The sequence below is a fragment of the Eumetopias jubatus genome, unplaced genomic scaffold (genome assembly GCF_037043125.1).
Source record: "Eumetopias jubatus isolate StellerSeaLion01/CBP00866 unplaced genomic scaffold, mEumJub1_p1.0 scaffold_1, whole genome shotgun sequence".
Taxonomy (NCBI): domain Eukaryota; kingdom Metazoa; phylum Chordata; class Mammalia; order Carnivora; family Otariidae; genus Eumetopias; species Eumetopias jubatus.
Window position 1 is genome coordinate 91,564,726 of NW_028274807.1, and position 22,325 is coordinate 91,587,050.

Sequence of the window (22,325 nt, forward strand, 5' to 3'; positions counted from 1 at the left end):
GAGTCAAATCCTAGCATGGCCCTCATCTAGGGATTACGTATCCAGGAGCTTTGCCAGATTTCACCAGGAGTTTTTCAAGGGGCAGACAAAACTGTCATTGTGCTCACATACCTAAACATACCTAATAAAATACTGTGTTACTCAATAAATGATCAAGCTATGTTAGTCTCTTTGAAGTTTGCTTTTGAATAACTATCCCAATTAAAACAAGCTATAGAAAATTTTATTTCAAATAAATAAGTTAATTAATACTGTGGTGATGGCAAATATTATCAGTGATTACTGTTGATCTTTTAATATGTGCCAAGCACTTCATCATCAGGTTATCACATTTACTCATTGCAACAACCCTGTGAGGGAGATGTCATTATTTTTCCTTTGGAAGATGAGAAAAAGAGCTTTGTAGAATTAACAAGGAAACAAACCTAAGCTTGTAGTGACAAGGTTTAGTTTTAAATCAGATTTGTTCGGGTGGATCAAAGGCTCTGTTCCTAATCATTAGCTAGAACACTTATGTTAAACCAAATGCAGCTACTAAAAGTCAATGGCACAAAGAATGTTGTGTGATCCAAGTTCAGATTCTGTAGGACAGCCAGTAAGACAACCCTTGAGCCTACTTTTCAGCAGTGAGTGGAATAGGAGCATCAGAGGCTATTCATAGCCATCCTCTATCCTTCTCTAGATCACAGCTGACTGGCCCAGCTGAGGATGTATCCAGACAACTTTGAGGCAGTGGCCTGACCAAATCCAAAACTTGACACCCACTGTCCCCTGGATCATCTTCTCTCACTGTCTTCCCTCATTATCCCTCCTTCTATTAACATTGTGTTTAGATTGGCTTTTCCCTCTTCCTGCAACTTTAGAACTTCAAAGAAACAGCTTGGAAGTCTGGTCATTCCTATAGTGTACTTATTATTGATCTGAGGGTCACCTTCTGGTGAGTTATCTGAACTACTCTGAAATGCAGGCTGTCAATGATAACACAATTTCAGGAACACATATTGCCATAACCCCTCCAAGCTTCATCCTCAGAGCCTAGAAGACTTGAGCCTAGGACTGTACAGCATAATTTTCACTCCCTCACTTCCTGGGATCCCTCCCTGCCTGTCCCACTAGTGAGCTAATATAGGAAGGTAACTAAAACAGAAAATTGGAAATGCGTATAGTTTTTTTAATGTCTATAAAAACTTTTCAAAATGTATCTTTCAGAAGTTCAGTGAAATATCTGGGGCAAGGGAGGGGAGCATATATCCCAATTCTATTTTGAACTGAAGAGTGAGTTTGCAGTTCATTCTAAAGTTACTCTCCTTAAATTACCAAAGGTGTCTTCTTTGCTTGGCAGCCCAGCATTTTATTGCATGTATTTTATGCATTAAGTTTTGCAATCCTTTATAATGCTGGAGAATAACACGATAACAGCTTATACCACTTGGTAGTTAAATGAACCATAGGACATCTTCCATTCTGTATTGAAAGTGGGATTAATACAGAGTTCAGAGCAATTGACTTGTAGTTCATTCAATCATTTACAGTGTACTCATTATACCTTTCATCTTTTGGAGAAGGGCAGAAATGAAAGTGCCTTTACATGCAGCCCTAAAGGAAGATATGGTCCATTTCTCATTCTGATTATGACTTTATTAAAATGGTGCATGTGGAGGAGGGGACAAGACTATAATCTAAAACATATACAAATGCCATAAGCATAAACACACCCACATCTCTTAGTATCATCAAAACTGTGTGTGTGTGTGTGTGTGTGTGTGTGTGTGAAATTTATGTGTACTCTGCTAAAAATGGTTTTCTGCTTGAGAAAAGATTCTGGAGAGGGGCATGAGATGGCTGGTGAAAGAATGAATGTGGACCTATGTTAGAGAGCCTGACCTAAAAACAAGATAAAGTTAGGCCCCTCTCTTATTGAATTAAAAGGAATCGGAGAGACTTTTAACTTCCCAAGACCTCTTATGCAGAGAAGACCCCTTCAGCTTCACAATGATTCACTAAATCATATTAACATAGATATTTAGAAGGAACTGGAAAAACTGATTCAAGAAATGATACTACATCTCCCTGAAGTACAGGGGTCAAAATTATTTTTTTAAAAAACCATGATAGAAGACTTCCACTTCAGGAATATGGGGTAGATATGCTTTTCCCTATTCCTTCCATTAAGCACAACTAAAAATCCTGAACATTATATGTAAAACAAATACGAGATTCTGGAAGGTGGAATGAAAAGGACTGACAACCAAGAGACATGGAGACTTGAGGAATGACATGATGGATTTTTGTTTTCCCATACATCCCACACTTGTTGCTAAAGAAGTTAGTAACCCAGAAACACTAACATGTGTAGACAAAAGAAGCCTCAACAAAAACCTGCTCTCTTTCGTCAAAGGGCAAGGAAAGAGGAAGCCTAGTAAAATGGAAAATTCTTAGACAATAATCATTCTACTCCAGCCAAACATCACAGAAAAAAATGGGGTTCCAACACCCACCTATGTCAGCAAAGCCCAAGCAAGGAATTAGACTTCTGTCCTTACTAGGCTATAACAAGGTGTCCCAGCTTTCCCACTCTAACAGGGTGGTGTCAGAAAAGACCAGATATGGAGCCTGGACTTTCATCTCCACTGGGTGGTAAGGCACCACTTCCTCTGTCCCCTGTTGGTGTGGTGTCAGAGGAGGCCTGGTAGGCAGTCAAGATTTTTGCCAAGCACCAACTATTATGAGCCTGCCTCCTCAATATGACATCAGTGGAGTCCACATGGCAAGCACTGATGAGGTATTGCTACCTCTCCCAGCTAGGGAGGTATCAGTGAAAACCTAGTGAGGAGCTTGAACACTCATCCTCACCCAGAAGTAATAAGGAGCCCCTCCCTCAGAAGTCAATGAAAGCTGAGTGGGGAACCTGAACTTCCATACCCACCTAGCAGTAACAAGGCAGTGCCTCTCCCATCCTCTGCCATAGCAGTGTCAGAAAAATCCAGCTAAATGAGAAGGTTTAAATAAGATCCAGAGTTTCATAGCATAATGCTCAAAATGTCCAGATTTCAAATGAAAGTCACTCATCCTACCAAGAACCAGGAAGATCTCAAACTGAATGAGGAAAGACAATAGATTCTAACACAGAGATGATAGAGATATTAGAATTATCTGACAAAGATTTGAAAGCAGCCATTATAAGAAATGTTTTAATGAGCAATTACAAACACCTTAAAACAAATGGGGAAAAAAAAAAACGAGTCTCCACAAAGAAATAGAAAGGTTCAGCAGATAATAGAAGATATAAAAAAGAACCAAATAGAAATTTTAGAACTCAAATACTGAAATAAAAACTGAAAATGAAAAAAAAACCTCAGTGGATGTAAAATATGTGTAAAATATGATACCAAATATCTGAAACGTGGAGGGGAGAGGAGTAAAGAATGAGTTTAAAATTAAGTGACAATCAGCTTAATGTAGACTGGTGTATGCAGAAAATGTTATATATAAACCAAATGGTAACCACAAATCAAAAAAACAGTAATAGATATGCAAAAATAAAAAGTAAGGCATCCAAGTACATCCCTAAAGGAAACCAGCAAACCATGAAAGAAAGAGAATAAAGGATCAGAGAAAAACCACAAAAACAACCACAAAACAAGTAACAAAATGGCAATAAATATGTATCTATCAATAATTAGTTTGAATGAAAATAGACTAATCAATCAAAAGACATAGGGTGACAGAGTGGATAAAAAAAAGAGACCCACCTATATGCTACATGAAACTCCTTTCAGACCTAAAGACACCTGCAGATCAAAAGTGAGGGGATAGAGAAACATTTATCATGCAAATGGATGTCAAAAGCCAGAGTAGCAATACTTATGTTAGACAAAATAGACTTTAAAACAAAGATTGTAAAAGAGGCAAAGAAGGATACTGTATAATAATAAAGGGGACAATCCAACAAGAAGATATAATAATTGTAAATATGTATGCATCCAACATGGGAGCACCTAAATAGATAAAACAATTAATAACAAACATAAAGAAACTGCTTGTTAGTAATACAATAATAGTAGAGGACTTTATCACCCCACTTACATCAATGGACATATCATCCAAACAGAAAATCAACAAGAAAACAGTGGCTTTGAATGACACACTAGATCAGATGGATTTAACAGATAGATTCAGAACAATTCATCCTAACAGCAGAATACACACATTCTTTTCAAGTGCACATGGAACATTCTCCAGAATACATATTAGGCCACAAAACAAGCCTCAACAAATTCAAAATGACTAAGTCATACTATGCATCTTTTCTGACCGTAATGCTATGAAACTAGAAGTTAACCACAAAAAAAAAATCTAGAAGGACTACAAATACATGGAGGTTAAATAATATGCTACTAATAAATGCTACTAAACAGTGAATGGATCAGCTAAGAAATCAAAGAAGAAATCAACATAGAAACAAACGAAAATGAAAACACAATGATCCAACACCTTGGGATGCAGCAAAGGCGGTTCTAAGAGGGAAGTATATAGCAATACTGGTCTACCTCAGCAAACAAGAATAATCTCAAACAACCTAAACTTACACCTAAATGAGCTAGAAAACGAATAACAAACAAAACCCAAAATCATCAGAAGGAAGGAAATAATAAAGATTAGAACAGAAATAAATGATATAGAAACTAAAACACACACACACACACACACACACACACACACACACACACACACACTAGAACAAATCAATGAAACCAGGTGCTTATTCTTTGAAAAGATCAACAGAATCAATAAGCCTCTAGCCAGACTCATCAAGAAAAAGAGAGAAAGGGCTCAAAAAAATAAAATCATAAATGAAAGAAGAGAAATGACAACCAACACCACAGAAATACAAATTATTGTAAGAGAATATTATGAAAAACTATATGCCAAAAAATTAGACAACCTAGAGGAAATAAATTCCTAGAAATATATAACCTACCAAAACTGAAGCAGTTTAGAAATAGGAAATTTGAACAGACCAATTACCAGCAAGGAGATTGAATCCGTAGTCCAAAAACTCCCAACAAACAAAAATCCAGGACCAGAGAGCTTCAAGGGGAATTCTACCAAATATTTAAGGAAGAGTTAATACCTATTCTTCTCAAACTATTCCAAAAAATAGAAAGAAAACTTCCAAATTCATTCTATAAAGCCAGTATCACCCTGATACCAAAATCAGATAAAGACACCACAAAAAAAGGACTACAAGCCAATATCTCTGATGATCATAGATGCAAAAATCCTCAACAAAATCCTAGCAAACTGAATCCAACAATACATTAACAAAATCGTTCACCATGATCAAGTAAGATTTATTCCTGAGATACAAGTGTGGTTCAATATTCATGAATCAATCAACTGAGAGCTTTTCCCCTAAGATCAGGAACAAGACAAGGATGTCCACACTCACCACTTTTATTCAACATAGTACTGGAAGTCCAAGTCACAGCAACACAAATACAACAAAAAGAAATAAAAGGCATCCAAATTGATAAGGAAGAAGTAAAACTGTCACTATTTGCAGATGTCATGATACTACATATAGAAAATGCTAAAGGCTCTACCAAAAAACTACTAGAACTGACAAATGAATTCAGTAAAGTTACAGGATACAAAATAAATGTGCAGAAATCGGCCACATTTCTATATGCTAATAATGAAGCAGCAGAAAGAGAAATTAAGAAAACTACCCCACCTACAATTCCATCAAAAATAATAAAATACCTAGGAACAAACCCAACCAAAGAGGTCAAAGACCTGTACTCTGAAAACTATAAAACATTGATGAAAGAAATTGAAGATGACACAAAGAAATGGAAAGACATTCCATGCCCGTGGATTGGAAGAACAAATATTGTCAAAATGTCTATACTACCCAAAGCAATCTACACATTTAATGCAATCCCTATCAAAATGCCAACAACATTTTTCACAGAGCTAGAACAAACATCCTAAAGTTTATATGGAACCACAAAAGACCCCAAATAGTCAAAGCAATTTTGAAAAAGAAAAGCAAAGGTATCACAGTTCTGAACTTCAAGTTATATTACAAAGTGGCAGTAATCAAAACAATATGGTCCTGGCACAAAAATAAACATCTAGATCAACAGAACAGAATAGAAAGCCCAAAATAAACACATACTTATATGGTCAATTAATCTTTGGCAAAGCAAGAAAGAATATCCGATGAGGAAAAGACCATCTCTTCAACAAATGGTGTTGAGAAAACTGGACAGATACATGCAAAAGAATGAAAATGGACCAATTTCTTACAACATACACAAAAATAAACTTAAAATGTATTAAAGACCATAATGTGAGACCTGAAACCATAAAAATCCTAGAAGAGAACATAGGCAGTAAGCTATCTGACATTGGCCATAGCAACATATTTCTAACTGTCTCCTGAGGGAAGGGAAATAAAAGCAAAAATAAATTATTGGGACTGCATACATCAAAAGCTTCTGCACAGCAAAGGAAACAATCAACAAAACTAAAAGGCAACCTACTGAATGGGAAAAGATATTTATTTGCCAATGACTTATCCGATAAAGGGTTAGTGTCCAAAATATATAAAGAACTGATACAACCTAAAAAAAATGAAATCTTGCCATTTGCAACAACATGGTTGGAGCTAGAGAGTATATTGTTAAGTGAAATAAGTCAGTCAGAGAAAGACAAATACCATATGATTTCATGCATATGTGGAATTTAAGAAACAAAACAAACGAGCCAACGTGCGGGGGCGGGGGGGGCAGGGAGAGAGAGACAAACCAAGAAACAGACCCTTAACTATAGAGAAGAAACTGATGGTTACCCAAGGGGAGTTGGGTAGGGAGATGGGTGAAATAGGTGATGGGAATTAAGGAGTACACTTGTATTATTGAGGACTGACTGATATATGGAATTGTTGAATTACTATATTGTACACCTGAAACTAATATAACACTGTATCATAACTATACTGAAACTAAAATAAAAACTTAAAAACTCAGTGGAGGGTCTCAATGACAGAATGAAGGGGACAGAGAAAAGAAGCAATAAAATGAAGATAGAAAAATGAAAATTACCCAATCTAAACAACACCAATGGGCCCTAATAAAGGCATGTGCCCTGGGTCCTGTCTGTCTCTCTTTCTGCCTGTACCCTGCCTCAACCTCTCCATATGGTGCCTCAAGGCATGCTGTGTACTTCCTCCAGGACTTATGAATAACATATTTCTCTATTTCAGTTTCTCTTGTGGTCTTTTGTTTAACTGCATGCAGCTCATCATCCAGCACCCTGTGCTCTATTTGGCAAACGTTGACAAAGTCATAAAAGTCTTCCAGTCTTTCTCTGCCTTTTGTGGTTCTAACTGGGTATTTTATATGATTCTATTTTCTCTCCTTTCTTAGCATATCAGTTATAATTTTTTATTATTTTTACTAGTTGTCCTAGAGTTTACAATATACCTTTACAACTAATCCAAGTCCACTTTCAAATGGATACAACTACACCACTACACAGGTAGTATGAGTACCTTATAACAAAATAATCATTTTTTTCATCTCTGTATCATTGCTCTCATTTATTTTATTTATATATATAAGCAAACATAAGTGTGTCTGTATATATGTATATACATATACACACATACACATAAGATATATACATAGACATATATATACATACATATATATATATATATACACACACACATACACATAAGATATGTACATAGGCATGCATAATCAAATACATTGTTGCTTTATTGTTGCCCATTCACCAAGATAGGCCACATTCTAGGCCATAAAAGCCACCTTAAAATTTAAAATAATAGAAATCATACAATGTCTGCTCTCAGGCCCTGATGGAATTAGATTAGAATCAATAACAGGAAAATCTCAAAATACATAAAGGTTAAACAATATACAGCTACAGAATACATGGATCAAATAAGAAATCTCAAGAGAAATTTCAAAATATTTTAAACCAAATGAAAATAAAAACACAACTTAACCAAATTTTTGTGACATAGTGAAATTAGTGCTTAGAGGGAGATTTGTAGCATTTGAATGTACACATTAGAAAAGAAGATCTAAAATCAATCATCTTAGTTTCACCTTAAGAAACTAGGGGAAAAAAGAGAGCAAATCAAATCCAAAGTAAGCAGAAGAAAATAAATATTAAGAATTAGAGCATAAATCAATGAAAGTGAAAACAGGAAATCAATAGAGAAAATCAACCAAACCAAAAGTGGTTCTTTGAAAAGATCAATAAAATCAATTAGCCTCTAGCCAAGCTAACTGAGGAAAAAAACAAAACAAAACAAAACAAAACCAGAAGACACAAATTAATAATCAGTTATTAAAGAGGGGACATCACTATAGATCCCATGGAAATTAAGAGGACAAAAAAGGAATAATGTGAACAAATGCTATGCCCACAAATTTGATAACCTAGATGAAATGGTCGAATTCCTTGAAAGACACAATCTGCCAAAACTCACTCAAGAAGAAATAGACAATCTGAATAGGCATATCTATTAAGGGAATTAAATCTATAATTAATAACCTTCTAAATATATGTAGAGCAAATATTTAAATGGGGGAATATATGTAGAGCAAATTATAAATGGAGAAAGGTAAAGACATGTTTAAAGTAAGGTCTCTACACTCCAATTGAACATAAAATGAAGAAAAAAGTAAACAATTTTCAGTCTACTGGTGTCTGCATTTTATGTTTGAAGTGTATTTATATATATAATTTTATATTATATATTGAAATATATATGTTAATACCTAGAGCAACTACTAAAAATGCTGTACAAAGTGACACGCAAAAAACACTAGATAAATTAAAATGGAATTCTTAAAAGTGTCTCAGTACTCCTAAGCAGGTTAAAAAAAATTTTAAAAAAAAGAGAGCAAAAGGAAAACAAAAAATAAAATGACAAAGTCCTTACATAGCAATAATTATATTAAATGTAAATGGTCTAAATATACCAATTGAAGGACAGAGACTGGCAAAATGAATTTAGATTCATGATTCAACAATATGCTGTCTACAAACTCATCAAATATAATGACATAGGCAGGCTGAAAGTCAAAGGATGGAAAAAGATATCACACAGACATTAATATAAGGAAAGTGGTAGTGGCTATATTAATATCAAAGTGACTTCACAGCAAAGAAAATTACTGGAGACGGAGAGAGATATCACATAATGATAAAAGGGTCAATCCACCAAGAAGACGTAGCAATGTATATGCACCAAACAGGTCTGAAAAATATATGAAAGAAAAATTGATAGGACTGAAAGGAAAAATAAACAAGTCTGCAATTATGGTTGGAGATTTTAACTCCTCTCTCTCAACAATCAATAGAGCAACTAATCAGAAAAGTCAGCAAGTATATATAGAACTCCATAACACCATCAAACAAGAGTACCTAACCCACATTTATAGAACATCTATCCAACAACAGCAAAATACACATTCTTTTCAAGTGCCCATGGAATATATACCAAAATAGACTATATCCCAGGCCATAAACAAACCTCAACATTTTTTTTAACTGAAATCATAAACAACATTTACTTCAACTTCAATGGAACAAATATCAGAGAGATAACAGAAAATCTCTAAACACTAGAATAATCCATGGATCAAAAAGAAGTCTCAAAGAAAATTAAAAACTACATTGAACTGAATGAAAATGAAAATACAACATATCAACATTTGGGGGACACAGCCAAAGCGGCACTGAAAGATAAGTGTATAATATTAAATGCATATAGTATAATAGAAAAAAAATCTCAAATCAATTACTGAAGGCCCACCTCAAGAACATAAAAAAGAAAAGCAAAATAAACCCAAAGCAAGCACAAAGAAGGAAATAATAAAAAGAAAACTAAAAATCAATGAAAATGAAAGCAGGAAAAAAAAATAGAGAAAATCAGTTAAACAAAGCACCAGTTTTTAAACAGATCAACAAAATCTGCAAAGCCTGAATAGGACTAATGAAGAACAAAAGAGAAGACACAAATGACCAATATCAGGAATGGAATGGGATATCACTATAGACCCTGCAGACATCAAAATGCTAATAAGGGAATAATATGATCAACTCTACACATATAAATTTGGCACTTAGATGAAATGTACAATTCCTCAAAAAAACACAAACTAGCACAACTCACCCAATATGAAATAATTTCAATCATCATATAACTATTAAGAAAATTAAATTCATAACTTAAAACTCCCAAAAAAGAAATCTCCAAGCACAGCTGGTTTGATGTAAATTCTATATAATCTCTTTCAAAGAATACAAGAGGAAGAAACACTCCCCAATTCACATTATAAAGTTAGTATTATATTGATAACAAACAAGACAAAAACAGTACCAAAAAATGCAACTCAATATCCTTTATGAATATAGAGGCAAAAATCCTTAAAATCTTAGGAAATAGAATTTAGCAAAATGTAAAAAGAATTATAAGCCATAACCAGGTGGAGTTCATTCCAGAGATGCAAGTCTGATTATTTGAAATTCATTGTAATCTTTCAAATTAACAGGATACAAAAGAAAAAAAATCATATGATCATATCAATTGATGCAAAAAAAGCAGTCAACAAAATTAAACACCTATTTATGATAAGAAAAACTCTCAGAAAATTAGGAATAGAGGAGAACCCCCTCAGCTTGTTAAACGGCATCTACAAAAATCCTATAGCTAACATTATACTTAATACTCAAAGACTGAAGTCATTCCCCCTAAGATCAGAAACAAGGCAAGTGTGTCAGCTCTCACCACTCCTATTCAACATTGTACTGGAAATTCTAGCCACTGCTGAAAGGCAAGAAAAGGAAATAAAAGGCATAGAGATCAGAAAAGAAGAAATAGAACTTTCCCTATTTGCAGACGGCATGATTGTCTACATAGAAAATCCCAAGGAATCTACAAAATGATGATGATAATAATAATAATAATAAGTAGCAGTAGTAGTGCGTTCACCAAGGTTGCAAGACACAAGAAAAATGTGCAAAACTCAATTATGTTACTATATCCTAGCAGTGATCAAGGACACTGAGATTTAAAATACCATTTATAATTGCTTTAAAAAAGTGAAATGCTTTGCTATGAATCTAACAGAACAAGCATAGAATTTGCATGCCAAAAACTACAAAACAATAAGGAAAAAAGTCAAAGATCTAAATAAATGGTGGGACATGCTGTGTTCATAAACTGGAAGACTCAACATAGTATGGACATCAGTCTCTCAAAATTGATATACAGGCTTAATGCAATTCCTATTAAAATTCCAGGAAGATTTTTCATACATGAAGACAAGACCATTCTAAAATGTATATGGGAAGAAAAAGAAAACAGAATAGCTAAAACACTTTAGAAAAAGAATGAAAGGTGAGGAATCAGTCTACTTAAATTCAAGACTTTATTAGACTCTATTACCTACAGCTATCAAGACTTTATGGTATTGACGGAGTAACAGACACATAGCTCAATGAAACAAACTAGAAAACTCAGTAATAAACCCAGATAAACATGTTCAAATGATGTTTTATAAAGAAACAAAAACAATTTAATGAAGGAAAAATAGCCTCTTCAACAAATGGTTCTGGAGCATTTGGACACACATAGGGAAAAAAGATCCTGACTTAAGTATCACTCTTTATTCAAAAGCTGACTAAAACTGTAAAATATAAAACTATAAAACTTTTAGAAAAAAAAAATCTTTGGGATTTTAGTCTCTGCAAAGAGTTTTTAAACTTGATACCAAAAACATGATCCATAAAAGTCTAATTGGAAATTAGATTCCAAATTAAAAACTTTTGCTTTGTGAAAGATTCTGTTGCAAAGGATGAAAAGACAAGTTACAGGACAAGAGAAAAATATTTGCAGCCTACATATCCAACAAAGGACTAATATTTAGATTATATAAAGAATTCTCAAAATTCAACAGTTAAAATGCAGTTAAACCAATTTCAAAGGGTGAATCATTAAACAAATTGTGGTACATGGGATACTACTCAGCAATGAAAAGGGACAAACTGTTGATACACACAACCTGAATAAGTCTCCAGAGAATTGCAGAATTCTACATGTGTCCATGTATATAACCTTCTTAAAATGATAAAATTGTACAAATGGACAATAGATTAATGGTTGCCAAGGCTTCAGGGCTGAGGAACCTGGAGAAAAATGGGTGTAGATGTAAAAGGGAAACATGTGAGATCTTCGTGGTAATGGAGCTGTTCTGTTTCTCAACCATGTCAATGTCAATATCCTGGCTATGGTATTCTACAGTTTGCAGGATGTTACCATTGGGGCAAACTGAGAGTACATAGGCTCTCCTTGTATTGCTTTTCACCGATGCATGTGAATCCACACTTACCTCAAAATAAAAATTTTAAAAATATATATTTAAACCCCTCAGACAAATTATGCCATTAAATGTTAAAAAATAATTTTTTAAAAAACCATGACACATGGTTTCCTGGACAAAGTCATGGAAAGATTTTGTAATTTTTCTTTAACTCTATAGTAAACATAGCAAAAAGTGTTATCGTTAGGGGAGTTTTCAATCAAGAGTTGGTAATACAGTTTAGCACGAAGTTTTTTTGCACATTTTGTAATTTCTCTGGGGCAGGTGCCTCATGTTTTCATGTTGCACTTTTATGACTAAAATACTGAATAAAATTCCAAATTCACTAAATGAAAAAGGAAAAATGTGGAGCTTGTCTGCTTGAACGCAGTCCAAAAGCTAAAGGAAATTGATATATTATGAATAACAGAAACAACTCCGTTTCAAAAATTAAGTTTATTTTAGAAATTAATTTCAAGCCTGTTTGAAAACAATTGTCATTCTAATAAGAATTAAAATTCAAACCATTTTGGATGATAAATATTTAAAAGCATTTGGTCTGGAAACTAAATGGAACAGAGCAAAGAAACTAATGTTATGAAATCCATTGTGGTGAAGTGAAATGTCTGTTTTGCCGAGAGGATTTTGGTCCATACTGCTAGTCTCTAGAAACACATTCTCATTCTGTAACCACCATCATAGTCATATAAACATGATATTTATTCCTGAAGAATGTGATTCTTATTTCATCTACATTTTTTCTTCTTAATAATCATCTTTAAAAGCTTTACTAAAAAATCCTTTGAGCACCCAATTCCTAAGGCATGAGCATATACAAACAAACCCATACAAACATAGCTAATCCCCTCTCTGTGACCCAGGCTACATGAAACCCAATAGGAAGTACCAATTCAAGTCTTCCCAGTGTAATTTACCCATGCTTTCACGTTTGAGGTCAACTTCCTCTCACTGCCATTATTGGGAAGAAGCCGCCTTGGTTCCCATTGTACACACTAAACTGGGCAGGCTTAGTAGGGAGCATGAACCAGCAGGAAAAGTGAATTTTAGAAAGCATCAGTCATGTTTGAGGGGAAAATTAGAACTTAATTGAGCTTCCATTAATTTTATGGCTTAGTTGTTGTATAAGTTTCCTAGGGCTACTATAACAAAGTACCACAAACTAAGTGGTTAAAACAACAGAAATTGATCATCTTGCGGTTTTGGAAGCTGGAAATTCCAAGATCAAAGTGTCATGGAGTTGGTTTCTTCTGAGAGCCATGAGGAAGAATTCATTCCATGCCTCTCTAGCTTCCTGTGGTTTTTTGGCAATTTTTATCATACCTTGGCTTATAGGAATATCACCCCAATCTCTGCCTTTGTCTTCATATGGCACTCTCCCTGTATGCCTATCCAAAATTCCCTTTTTTATGAGAACACCAATCATTCTGGATTAAGGGCCCACCCTAATGACTTCATTTTAACTTGACTACCTCTCTAAATAAGGTCACATTCTGAAGTACAGAGAGTTAAGACTTCAATGTATGGATTTTGAGAGAACACAATTCAACTCAATCCAATAGTGTTTGATCTTAATTGACTTTGGAAGGAAAAGGGCCACCCAAATCTTCATAGTGACTCTCCTTCCCCTCTACCACATCTGAATGACTCCCCTTTCAAAGCTCTATCAGGTCACTGCTGTGTAGTCCCTTATTGTTATCATCTCTCACTAAATTTGCTCATGTTGAGCTTCTAGGTATCTCTTTCCTTAGTTCGCCCCCATTTCTAACTATTGCCCTAAAATTCAGTTTCTTTCTCAGCAATGCCTTTGATCTCATGGCCAGCCCTCACACAATAAATGGAAGGCAGTAATGTTGCTTTCACCCTGGCTCATATGCTTTCAATTACCATGTGAAAATAGGTTAGATCTCTGTGCAAATGAAGGCACAGTCAACACCACAAAATGATGGAGAGTTAATAGTAATCCTCCTTCACATGAAAGCTCTTAAATGAACAGAATGTCACTTGACCCATGGGCATCCTTATACTTTCCACCTGCATATAAGATACAAACCAATTTAAAGTAAAAGATTATTGGAGTAAATATTCAAGTACCTTTTAGCCTGCCTATATTTAAAGTGATTATGAGTGGTTGTATGTGGGAAAACATATTATTTTTATCTGTAAAAATGTTGCATTTTATCCTGAAATCCAGTAGAAAATTGTAAGTTTTGATATGCTGAAAAAATATAAAATCATTAACTGAAAAGAAACATTTTAGTGCCAGTACATAATCTTGTGCAGTTATAAGACAAAAAGGAAATGAGTGTGCTGTGAACTACCTTCTGCTATTAAGCTAATCCATAATAAGGGCCCTGTACATGCAAGATACAATTCTGATACATCCAGAGAAGAAAATACAGGTCTTTTAGAGATGATAATCTTATAAATGGGACACGGGGGAGGCTCAAGAATCCCAGTATCTATGGGTGTTTATATTAATTAGTTCAGTACTTCCAGGATATAAAAAACTACAATAGAAGTTGTTGGGTCCCTCTCATTTCCATAATGCTTCTCCGTGTGGTACAGGCAAAGTGCAATATGCCCTCCTTCCATGGAGCACATTTCTGTGGAATGAATCCAGGTCAAACGTACCATCATGGAATTAGTACTTTAAAGTTGGAATGGATTTTAAAAATTTATTGAATCCAACCCCTAGCTCACACATGACTCACAAATATTTCATGCTCTCCAAAAGAGTCATCTAATGTTTGATTTCCAGTCTCTGTGATGGGGGTTGCCATACCTCACCCTAAAGTCTCTTTCATTTTTATACAATTGTGAAAAAAAATTATACCTAATATCTACTCTTTCATTCATTTGATGACTCCTTCAGTTATTCATTGATTCAGCAAATATTTACTGAGAATCTACTATGGAGGCACCAGACACTACACAATGTACTGATATTATAATCTCCCTGGATGGCTTAACCATTTATGAAGAACTTTTCACAAACATTAAACCATTTAATCCTCACAAAAACCCTGTCAAGTAGACCATGATTATCATTATTAATTTGCTATTTATGCGAGATATGAGAAAATTAAAGGTCAGAAGTTAAGTCACATGGCTAGTGGGAGACTCAAGAATCAAACTTACTCTCTAATAGTAGATAACACTGTTTCCACTGTATCAGCTAACACAAAACAAATCCATCACCCCTTCCACATAACAACCTTGATATACTTGGACACCACAGATTCTTGTTATGATTCCCTTCTTCATTTTAAAGACCTCCAGATCCTTCAACTGTTCTTGAGAACCAAGCATGATAGCCCAGATGTGATAGGACCTGAGTAGAGAAGGAATAAAAGTATTTGTCTCCTTTGAAACAGACATATTTTACAGGAAAAGTGGGGTTTTTTGTATTTTATAGAGATATAATTGACATATAACATTATAGTAATTTCAGGCGTACAACATAATGATATCCATATACATTGTGAAATGATCACCACAGTAAGTCTAGTTAACATCCATTGCCACACATAGTTAAAGTTTTGTTTTTTTTTATGATGAGAACTCCTAAGATTGAATCTCTCATCAACTTTCAAATATACAGTACCATATTATTAACTATAGTGACCATGCTATACATTACATCCCCATGACTTATTTATTTCATAACTGGAAGTTTGTACCTTTTGACTACCTTCATCTATTTTGCCCACCTCCCCCCACCCCCCGCATTTCTGACAACCACCAGTCTGTTCTCTGTGTCTATGAACATGGTTGTCTTTCTCTGACTTATTTCACTTAGCATAATGCCTTCAAGTTCCATTCACGCCGTTGCAAATGACAAGATTTCTTTCTTTTCTTCTGGCTGAATAATATTCTCTCTCTCTCTCTCTCTCTCTCTCTGTGTGTGTGTGTGTGTGTGTGTGTGTGTGTGTGTAAGACATTTCTTTACTCATTCATCCTTCAGTAAACACTTAAGTTGCTTCCATGAGACAGACACATTGTTGTCTATAAGCAGATTGGTTTCTAGGGAGGCAACCAGAGAATACTGTTGATTTATATTGAACTTGCAACTAATACGTGCTATCAGAAACTCCTCTCTCCTCTCCTTTCTCTGCCCCATCCTAATTCTGACTTTTATATATAAGCGGAATTTTGAGACCTGATCACCAGACTTTAATGTGTGGCAACTACAATTAGTGCAGGTACTGAGGCCACATCCCTCGCAGAGTAGAGGCCAAAAATGGAGTGTCTGTTAATGTGGTTTATCTTTTTATTTTCCTTCACTTTTGTATTTTTTTCATTTAGTTATTTTTTCTATTTACTGAGCATACACTTCCATATTCAAATATTAATGTTATTAAATAATAGTGATTCAGACCTATGCAAATATTTCACATAAATTAATTTAATCTTACTAGGATCCTGTGAAGCAATTGATAGAAAAAGAATCTTAGGTTTTAAGAAGTTAAATAAAATTGCACAAAGTCACACAACAAGTAAATGCTGGAGCGGGAATTCCAAACCAGGTATATCTGACTTCGATCCAGTACCGTATCTCTGTGGTAATCACTCTGAATAACTGAAAGCATCCTTTTTGTTTTTCTTAGCACTTTTTAACTGGTAGGGTGCTTTTCACATGGTAGGCTGCAAAATGGTAGGTTGTTGGGTTTTTTTAAATCTGGAGTTTTGTTCCATTCTGGCTTTTAGCCTAGTACTAGGCTATTATTATAGGTCCATTTTTAATTAATTTCTGATTATGTGAACTTTTTTCTATTTCTTGTATTTGTCATGAATCAAAATCATTTCTTTTCCCTAAAACTGTTCATCTAATTGTATTTCTTATCTCATTAAAAATCATTATCTCAAGTTAGAAACTTCACAGTCATTCCTAATTTTGCTGACCTTCTTGTCCCAACACAGAATTTTTCACCAAGTCTATAAAGTTTACTTCCAAATATCCCTTAAGTTCTTGATTCAGGCCTTCATAATATTTTCCATATCCAATTACACCAGTCCCCTAATTGATTCACCTGCCTCTAGTTTCCCTGGCTGCATTCCACTCCACATAATGGTACCAGATTTACTTTCTCACCACATGGCTAAATATTTTTCCACTTTTTACAAGCTGACCCCAATCAATAGTTCCTGCTGTATGTATCTCTACTCCCAGTCTCCCGATGCCCACATCTATGCTATAAGAAACTTATCCCTATCAAATAGCCCATGTTCTTTCACAACATGGCTCTATGGATGCCCTTCCCTCTGTCTGGAATGCACTTCTTGTCCTGGCGAGAAGCCAGCTCCTATCACCCCAGTACATGTCCACGTTCCTTCAAGTAGAATTCACTGTTCTGACATTTTTGCCAATAGAACTTTTCATATATTAACTTACAGAAGCAGTTATGCTTTATTGCAATCATTTTTTCATTAAGCCTCTCCTACATGAATATGAGTTCCTCATAAACAAATATCTTGATATTTTTACTTATCACCCTATTACAGTGCCAAGCACATAGTAAATGTTCAATAAGTATTTGCATGAAAGAATAAATGTGCTCCCTTTGAAATCTGAGTTGATTAGAAATTTTCCTCTAATATAAGTTGGTCTGTTTAGTTACCTCCCCATTTCTTACAGATTGGTATTTATTTGTTTTTGCATGGTTAAAATTTTAAATTTCAAAATCTCCTATTACTTCTCAGGCTGTCTTCTCTTTTAGAGTTGCAGAGTTCTGAACTTTGTTCTGAACTTCTTGAATCTACACTAAATCATGACTGAAAGATTTTTGTGTATAAGAATTAAGGGTCCTGAAAAATTAGTTGATAATGATTTCCTTACACTTTGATGTGGATTATGACTGATGGCCATATGATAGGTGAGAATCTGCCCTCTCACTGAGACCTTCAGTCCCCTTGATCATCTAACATCCCAAAATTCTCTGCAAGCTCATTTGTTCTGATGTCCATAGCTCTGTAAAGCCAAGTCAGCATTGGCACATAGACACATTAAAAAAAAAAATGCCATCTGCCCATTTTGCAAATGGGAAAATTAGACCCAGAATGACCAAGTAGACTATCTGATACAGTTAAGCAAGTAGATTCTGTACCAAAAAGGAAGTCTAATAAGGCCTCTGCTCCAAAAACTGGCTCATTTCCCTTCCTTGCATGCTTACATATTTCTTTGTGTTTTATTTCCCTAAGGGCTTTATAGAAATTTCTATCGTTTGCAATCTGTTCTTCTTAGTTATATGAATCTATTTTCTCTTCAACTAGCATTTTTCTTTCCTTGACTTAAAAAAAGAAAATAAAGAACCAGCTTTACTAAAAACATGTTGCAGCTCTCCTACACTTCAGAAAGTATAGGAGCTAAAATTGACTTACTTTACTGCATAGTGTGTCATTCATCTAATGGTATAATCTAAGAGAATAACCTCTGATTTGAAAAATGCGAAGACTCATGTAAGATTGGACTAACTTAGACCTGATGTGAGTACAAGTCATGGAATTTTTTGGCTTGATGTGTCCTTGGAAATTATCCAGGTGAACCCGTTCTTCACCCAAGGTCAGTTAAGCTGAAGCTCAGAGAAGCCAAGTGAATTCTCTGGGGTCACAGATCAGGGTTATAAGCCAGCCCACAAGCAGAACTCAAGATTCCTGACTCTTTCTTTATCCGGTGCCCTTTCTATCTCAGTCCATTTCAAGTATGGAGATCACACCTTGTTGGTATCTTGCCTGGAGACTCTCAAAGCTAAACAATGATGATAAAATGATGGCACATGAAAGTGGTGATTATTTAATGTGTAAAAGAAAAGAAAGCCTTCTGATGTGCTGCATACCAGGCATCACCGTGAATCTGGAAAAACAAATTGGTTGCTGAATGCCTTCAGCTCTATTCTTAGAGAGGAGGATTACTGAGGGTCTACCATATCCTAGATGCTGGGAATAGTGGACAACATGGAACTCATTCTTGCCTTAGAGACCTCAAAATCCAGACGGGATATTAAACAAATCATTATAAACAATTAGGTAAAAAAAATTACAATTTGCAAAGAGATAAATGGGCTGCTATGGGAATATATATGTTTTTGAGAGACCCAACCTAGTCTGGATTATCAAGGAAGATGTCCCTCAGGCACTGATGTTGAACTTGAAATCCAGAGGAATTTTAAGGGTTCCAATGGGAGTATTCCATCACATGGCATATCATTAAGAAGATCAAGGGTGCAGAGAACACTGCACTGCTGTGTTCAAATAACTGAAAGATGTACTACACACTGAGGAGAATGGAGTGATAGGAGACAGAAATGGAGATGCAAGTGAAAACAGATAACTCAAAGCTGTGTAGGCCATGTTAATGGCTTGGGGATCCATTTAGGTATTTTCAGCAAGGAAAAATGTGACCGGACCTACATTTTAGAAAGATCATTCCAGTACCAGTAGGAGAATGGGTTGAAAGGATAGCATGTAGACAGACCAGGTAGGATGTAAACAGGCCAGGCTAAGACGTGTAGGTAGCGTTTACTCTAGACCTCCAGCTTAATTTAACAGTACTCTTTGTTCCAAGCAGACATCCTATGTACTTCTTTGTCTTTTTTAATGAAAGGCAACCCAGTTAGTCAAAACTGCTGTTAATAAATACAATTTAAACAGGAAAAAAGACAGCAGCCACCTAATGGATATTTTAAAACAATTATCATTGAAAGAAGCTTTTTTGTTGCATTAGGATTGTAATTTTAAATTGTATTTGGACTAATTGCAAACATTCTAATTGTAAGGAGCTTTGATTTAAGTGGTACATTTTCAGTGCAAAAACATGAGTGAGTCATCAACTATTGAAATAACCATAAAGTGCCATCCATTACATTTGTTTTGATTGTGCTCTGTGTTAATTTTTTACTTATGATTTTGGTGTAAGTTGGAGAGTATAAATGTATGGAATACATAGACTAATTCACTGGCTTCATGTCAAATTATTTTGATGATTGCCACTATGATCAGACATCATAAATAACAATGTGCTTTTGGAGAAATTTGCCTAAAGTGATTTTAGGTTTTCAAAAAGAATTGTTTTCACATAAATAAATTATCTTATTTTCTTAAGGAAACCAATGGACAATTTATATCACCTGGTGTGATAAAAGACCTAAGCATAACATATAGATGAATGCTACCATTTATTATTCTCTTTTTGACAATCTGAATTATCTTTTGGATATTACCCTGAATGATAAATCAAGTGATTTAAAAGTAGAACTCAAAATTGGAAAATTAGAGTTTAAGTGCTTTTATCTTAAGTAGATGATATGTTTGTGTACCTTGAATAATAAGTGCTCTAGCTTTGAGCTAACTTTGTGACAATGGGCTCTTCAGTGAGTGACTTTAGGCTAATACAATATGCAGGTGCTGGGAGGCAGGGCTAAGTATGAATTATTATATCTACAGACTTTCATGAAAGCCCAACTCAGCATATATGTAAACTGTTTTATTCTACAGTTATTTAGTAGAATAAAATAGTGACAAATAGTACAACATATTCAACCAACAGTCACTGAATAATTATAGTTTTCTTTGGAGAAAGACTAATAGTTTATTTTTGAGAATTATTGTTTTGTATATCATTACTTTATCTTATCCCCTGGGGTGTGGCATTTTTTAAGAAAATGTATTTCCCCAAAATTGTGTTTTGATTTAAAGGAGAAATGATTCTTGCTAAGACAATGTGTAATACTCATTTTTCTCCCAAGTTGGCCAGGGACATACAAATAGAAATTCTGACTTTTGGGGCAGGGGGGTTGTTTGTTTCCATTTTTCCTTTTGATAATGGAATTTTTTTTCACCGTTTATTTCTTTTTGAAATCCCTGGTTTTACTGACCATTAAAGACAGTGGATGATGATGGTCCCCACTTCCATACCCAGGACATAGGACTGAGTGGTAAAGCAAACTCCTGCATGTCTGCTTCATGTTCCTAAAATAAGGGAACCCGACATGGAGACTGAAGGAAGCTTTTACGTTCAATCATTTCCATCTCTGCCAATTCTCTTCCAACACGGACCTGTATGTGCCTTTTCATTTTAACTACCTCACCATTTTCCTAACTACACTAAACCTGGAAAAAACAACCACAAATCGTGTTATATCTGTTTATTTCCTCTAGGTTGGACGAATTGAAGACTTCCTATACCAATTAGAGGACAGTTTCTTAAAAACTAAAAAACTGAGAACTGCTCGAAGGCAAAAAACAAAACTGAAGCGGCTTCAAACTGTGCAACAAAGCTAGTCATTGGGGAGCAGGCACTACCATCAAGAGGTCCCACAGGAAGGGGCAGTGGTGTCCCACCAGACTGACTGAGACAGTCCAGGAACAAAGGCCTAGCCAAAGGAGTGAGGGCGCACTCGCCTTGGCTCGCTTTACAAAGGGATTCTGTACTTCATTCATCTCCACTGGCAGCAATAAATGTTCTCGACAAGTATGACTTGACTCCTGTTCAAATTTGACTTATTTAGTTAAACAGCTTACAAAATAACCATTGTTGCCTCTTTTCACCTGCTTTGTTCCTTCAAAATCTACTAACATTTACCAGGTCTACCCAAGTATGCTTATAGTATTCATGCATATTCATGGGCATGGTTAAGAAGTACTCACCTGCCATGTATAGCTTTGGACAAACAATATATAGGCAAATTTCTCAAATACATAAAAATCTTAGAAAATAATAAAAATTATAAAACTCATATTTTCTCAATCCTTATGGAGGTAAGTCATATGTGGTAGGGCCGATATTATCAGTTGTCTCATTAAAATCTCTCTTCTCTCCTCCGGATCCTTCCGATTTTCCTATTCCTTCCCCTTTAAATGTGTGACTCAGCACAAACGCACATACGTGACAAGGTAGTG

The 22,325-nt window shown here is 35.0% G+C and overlaps 1 protein-coding gene across 1 annotated transcript in view; it reads left to right on the top strand.

The window, feature by feature from the left end:
• Window positions 1-21,707, top strand: part of SPATA16 (spermatogenesis associated 16) — a 197,219-nt gene extending 175,512 nt beyond the window's left edge. The window contains exon 10 of the mRNA XM_088019245.1: window positions 21,585-21,707. Coding sequence (XP_087875371.1) covers window positions 21,585-21,707 — 123 coding nt within the window. The remainder of the gene's footprint in view (window positions 1-21,584) is intronic.
• Window positions 21,708-22,325: the final 618 nt, after the last annotated feature.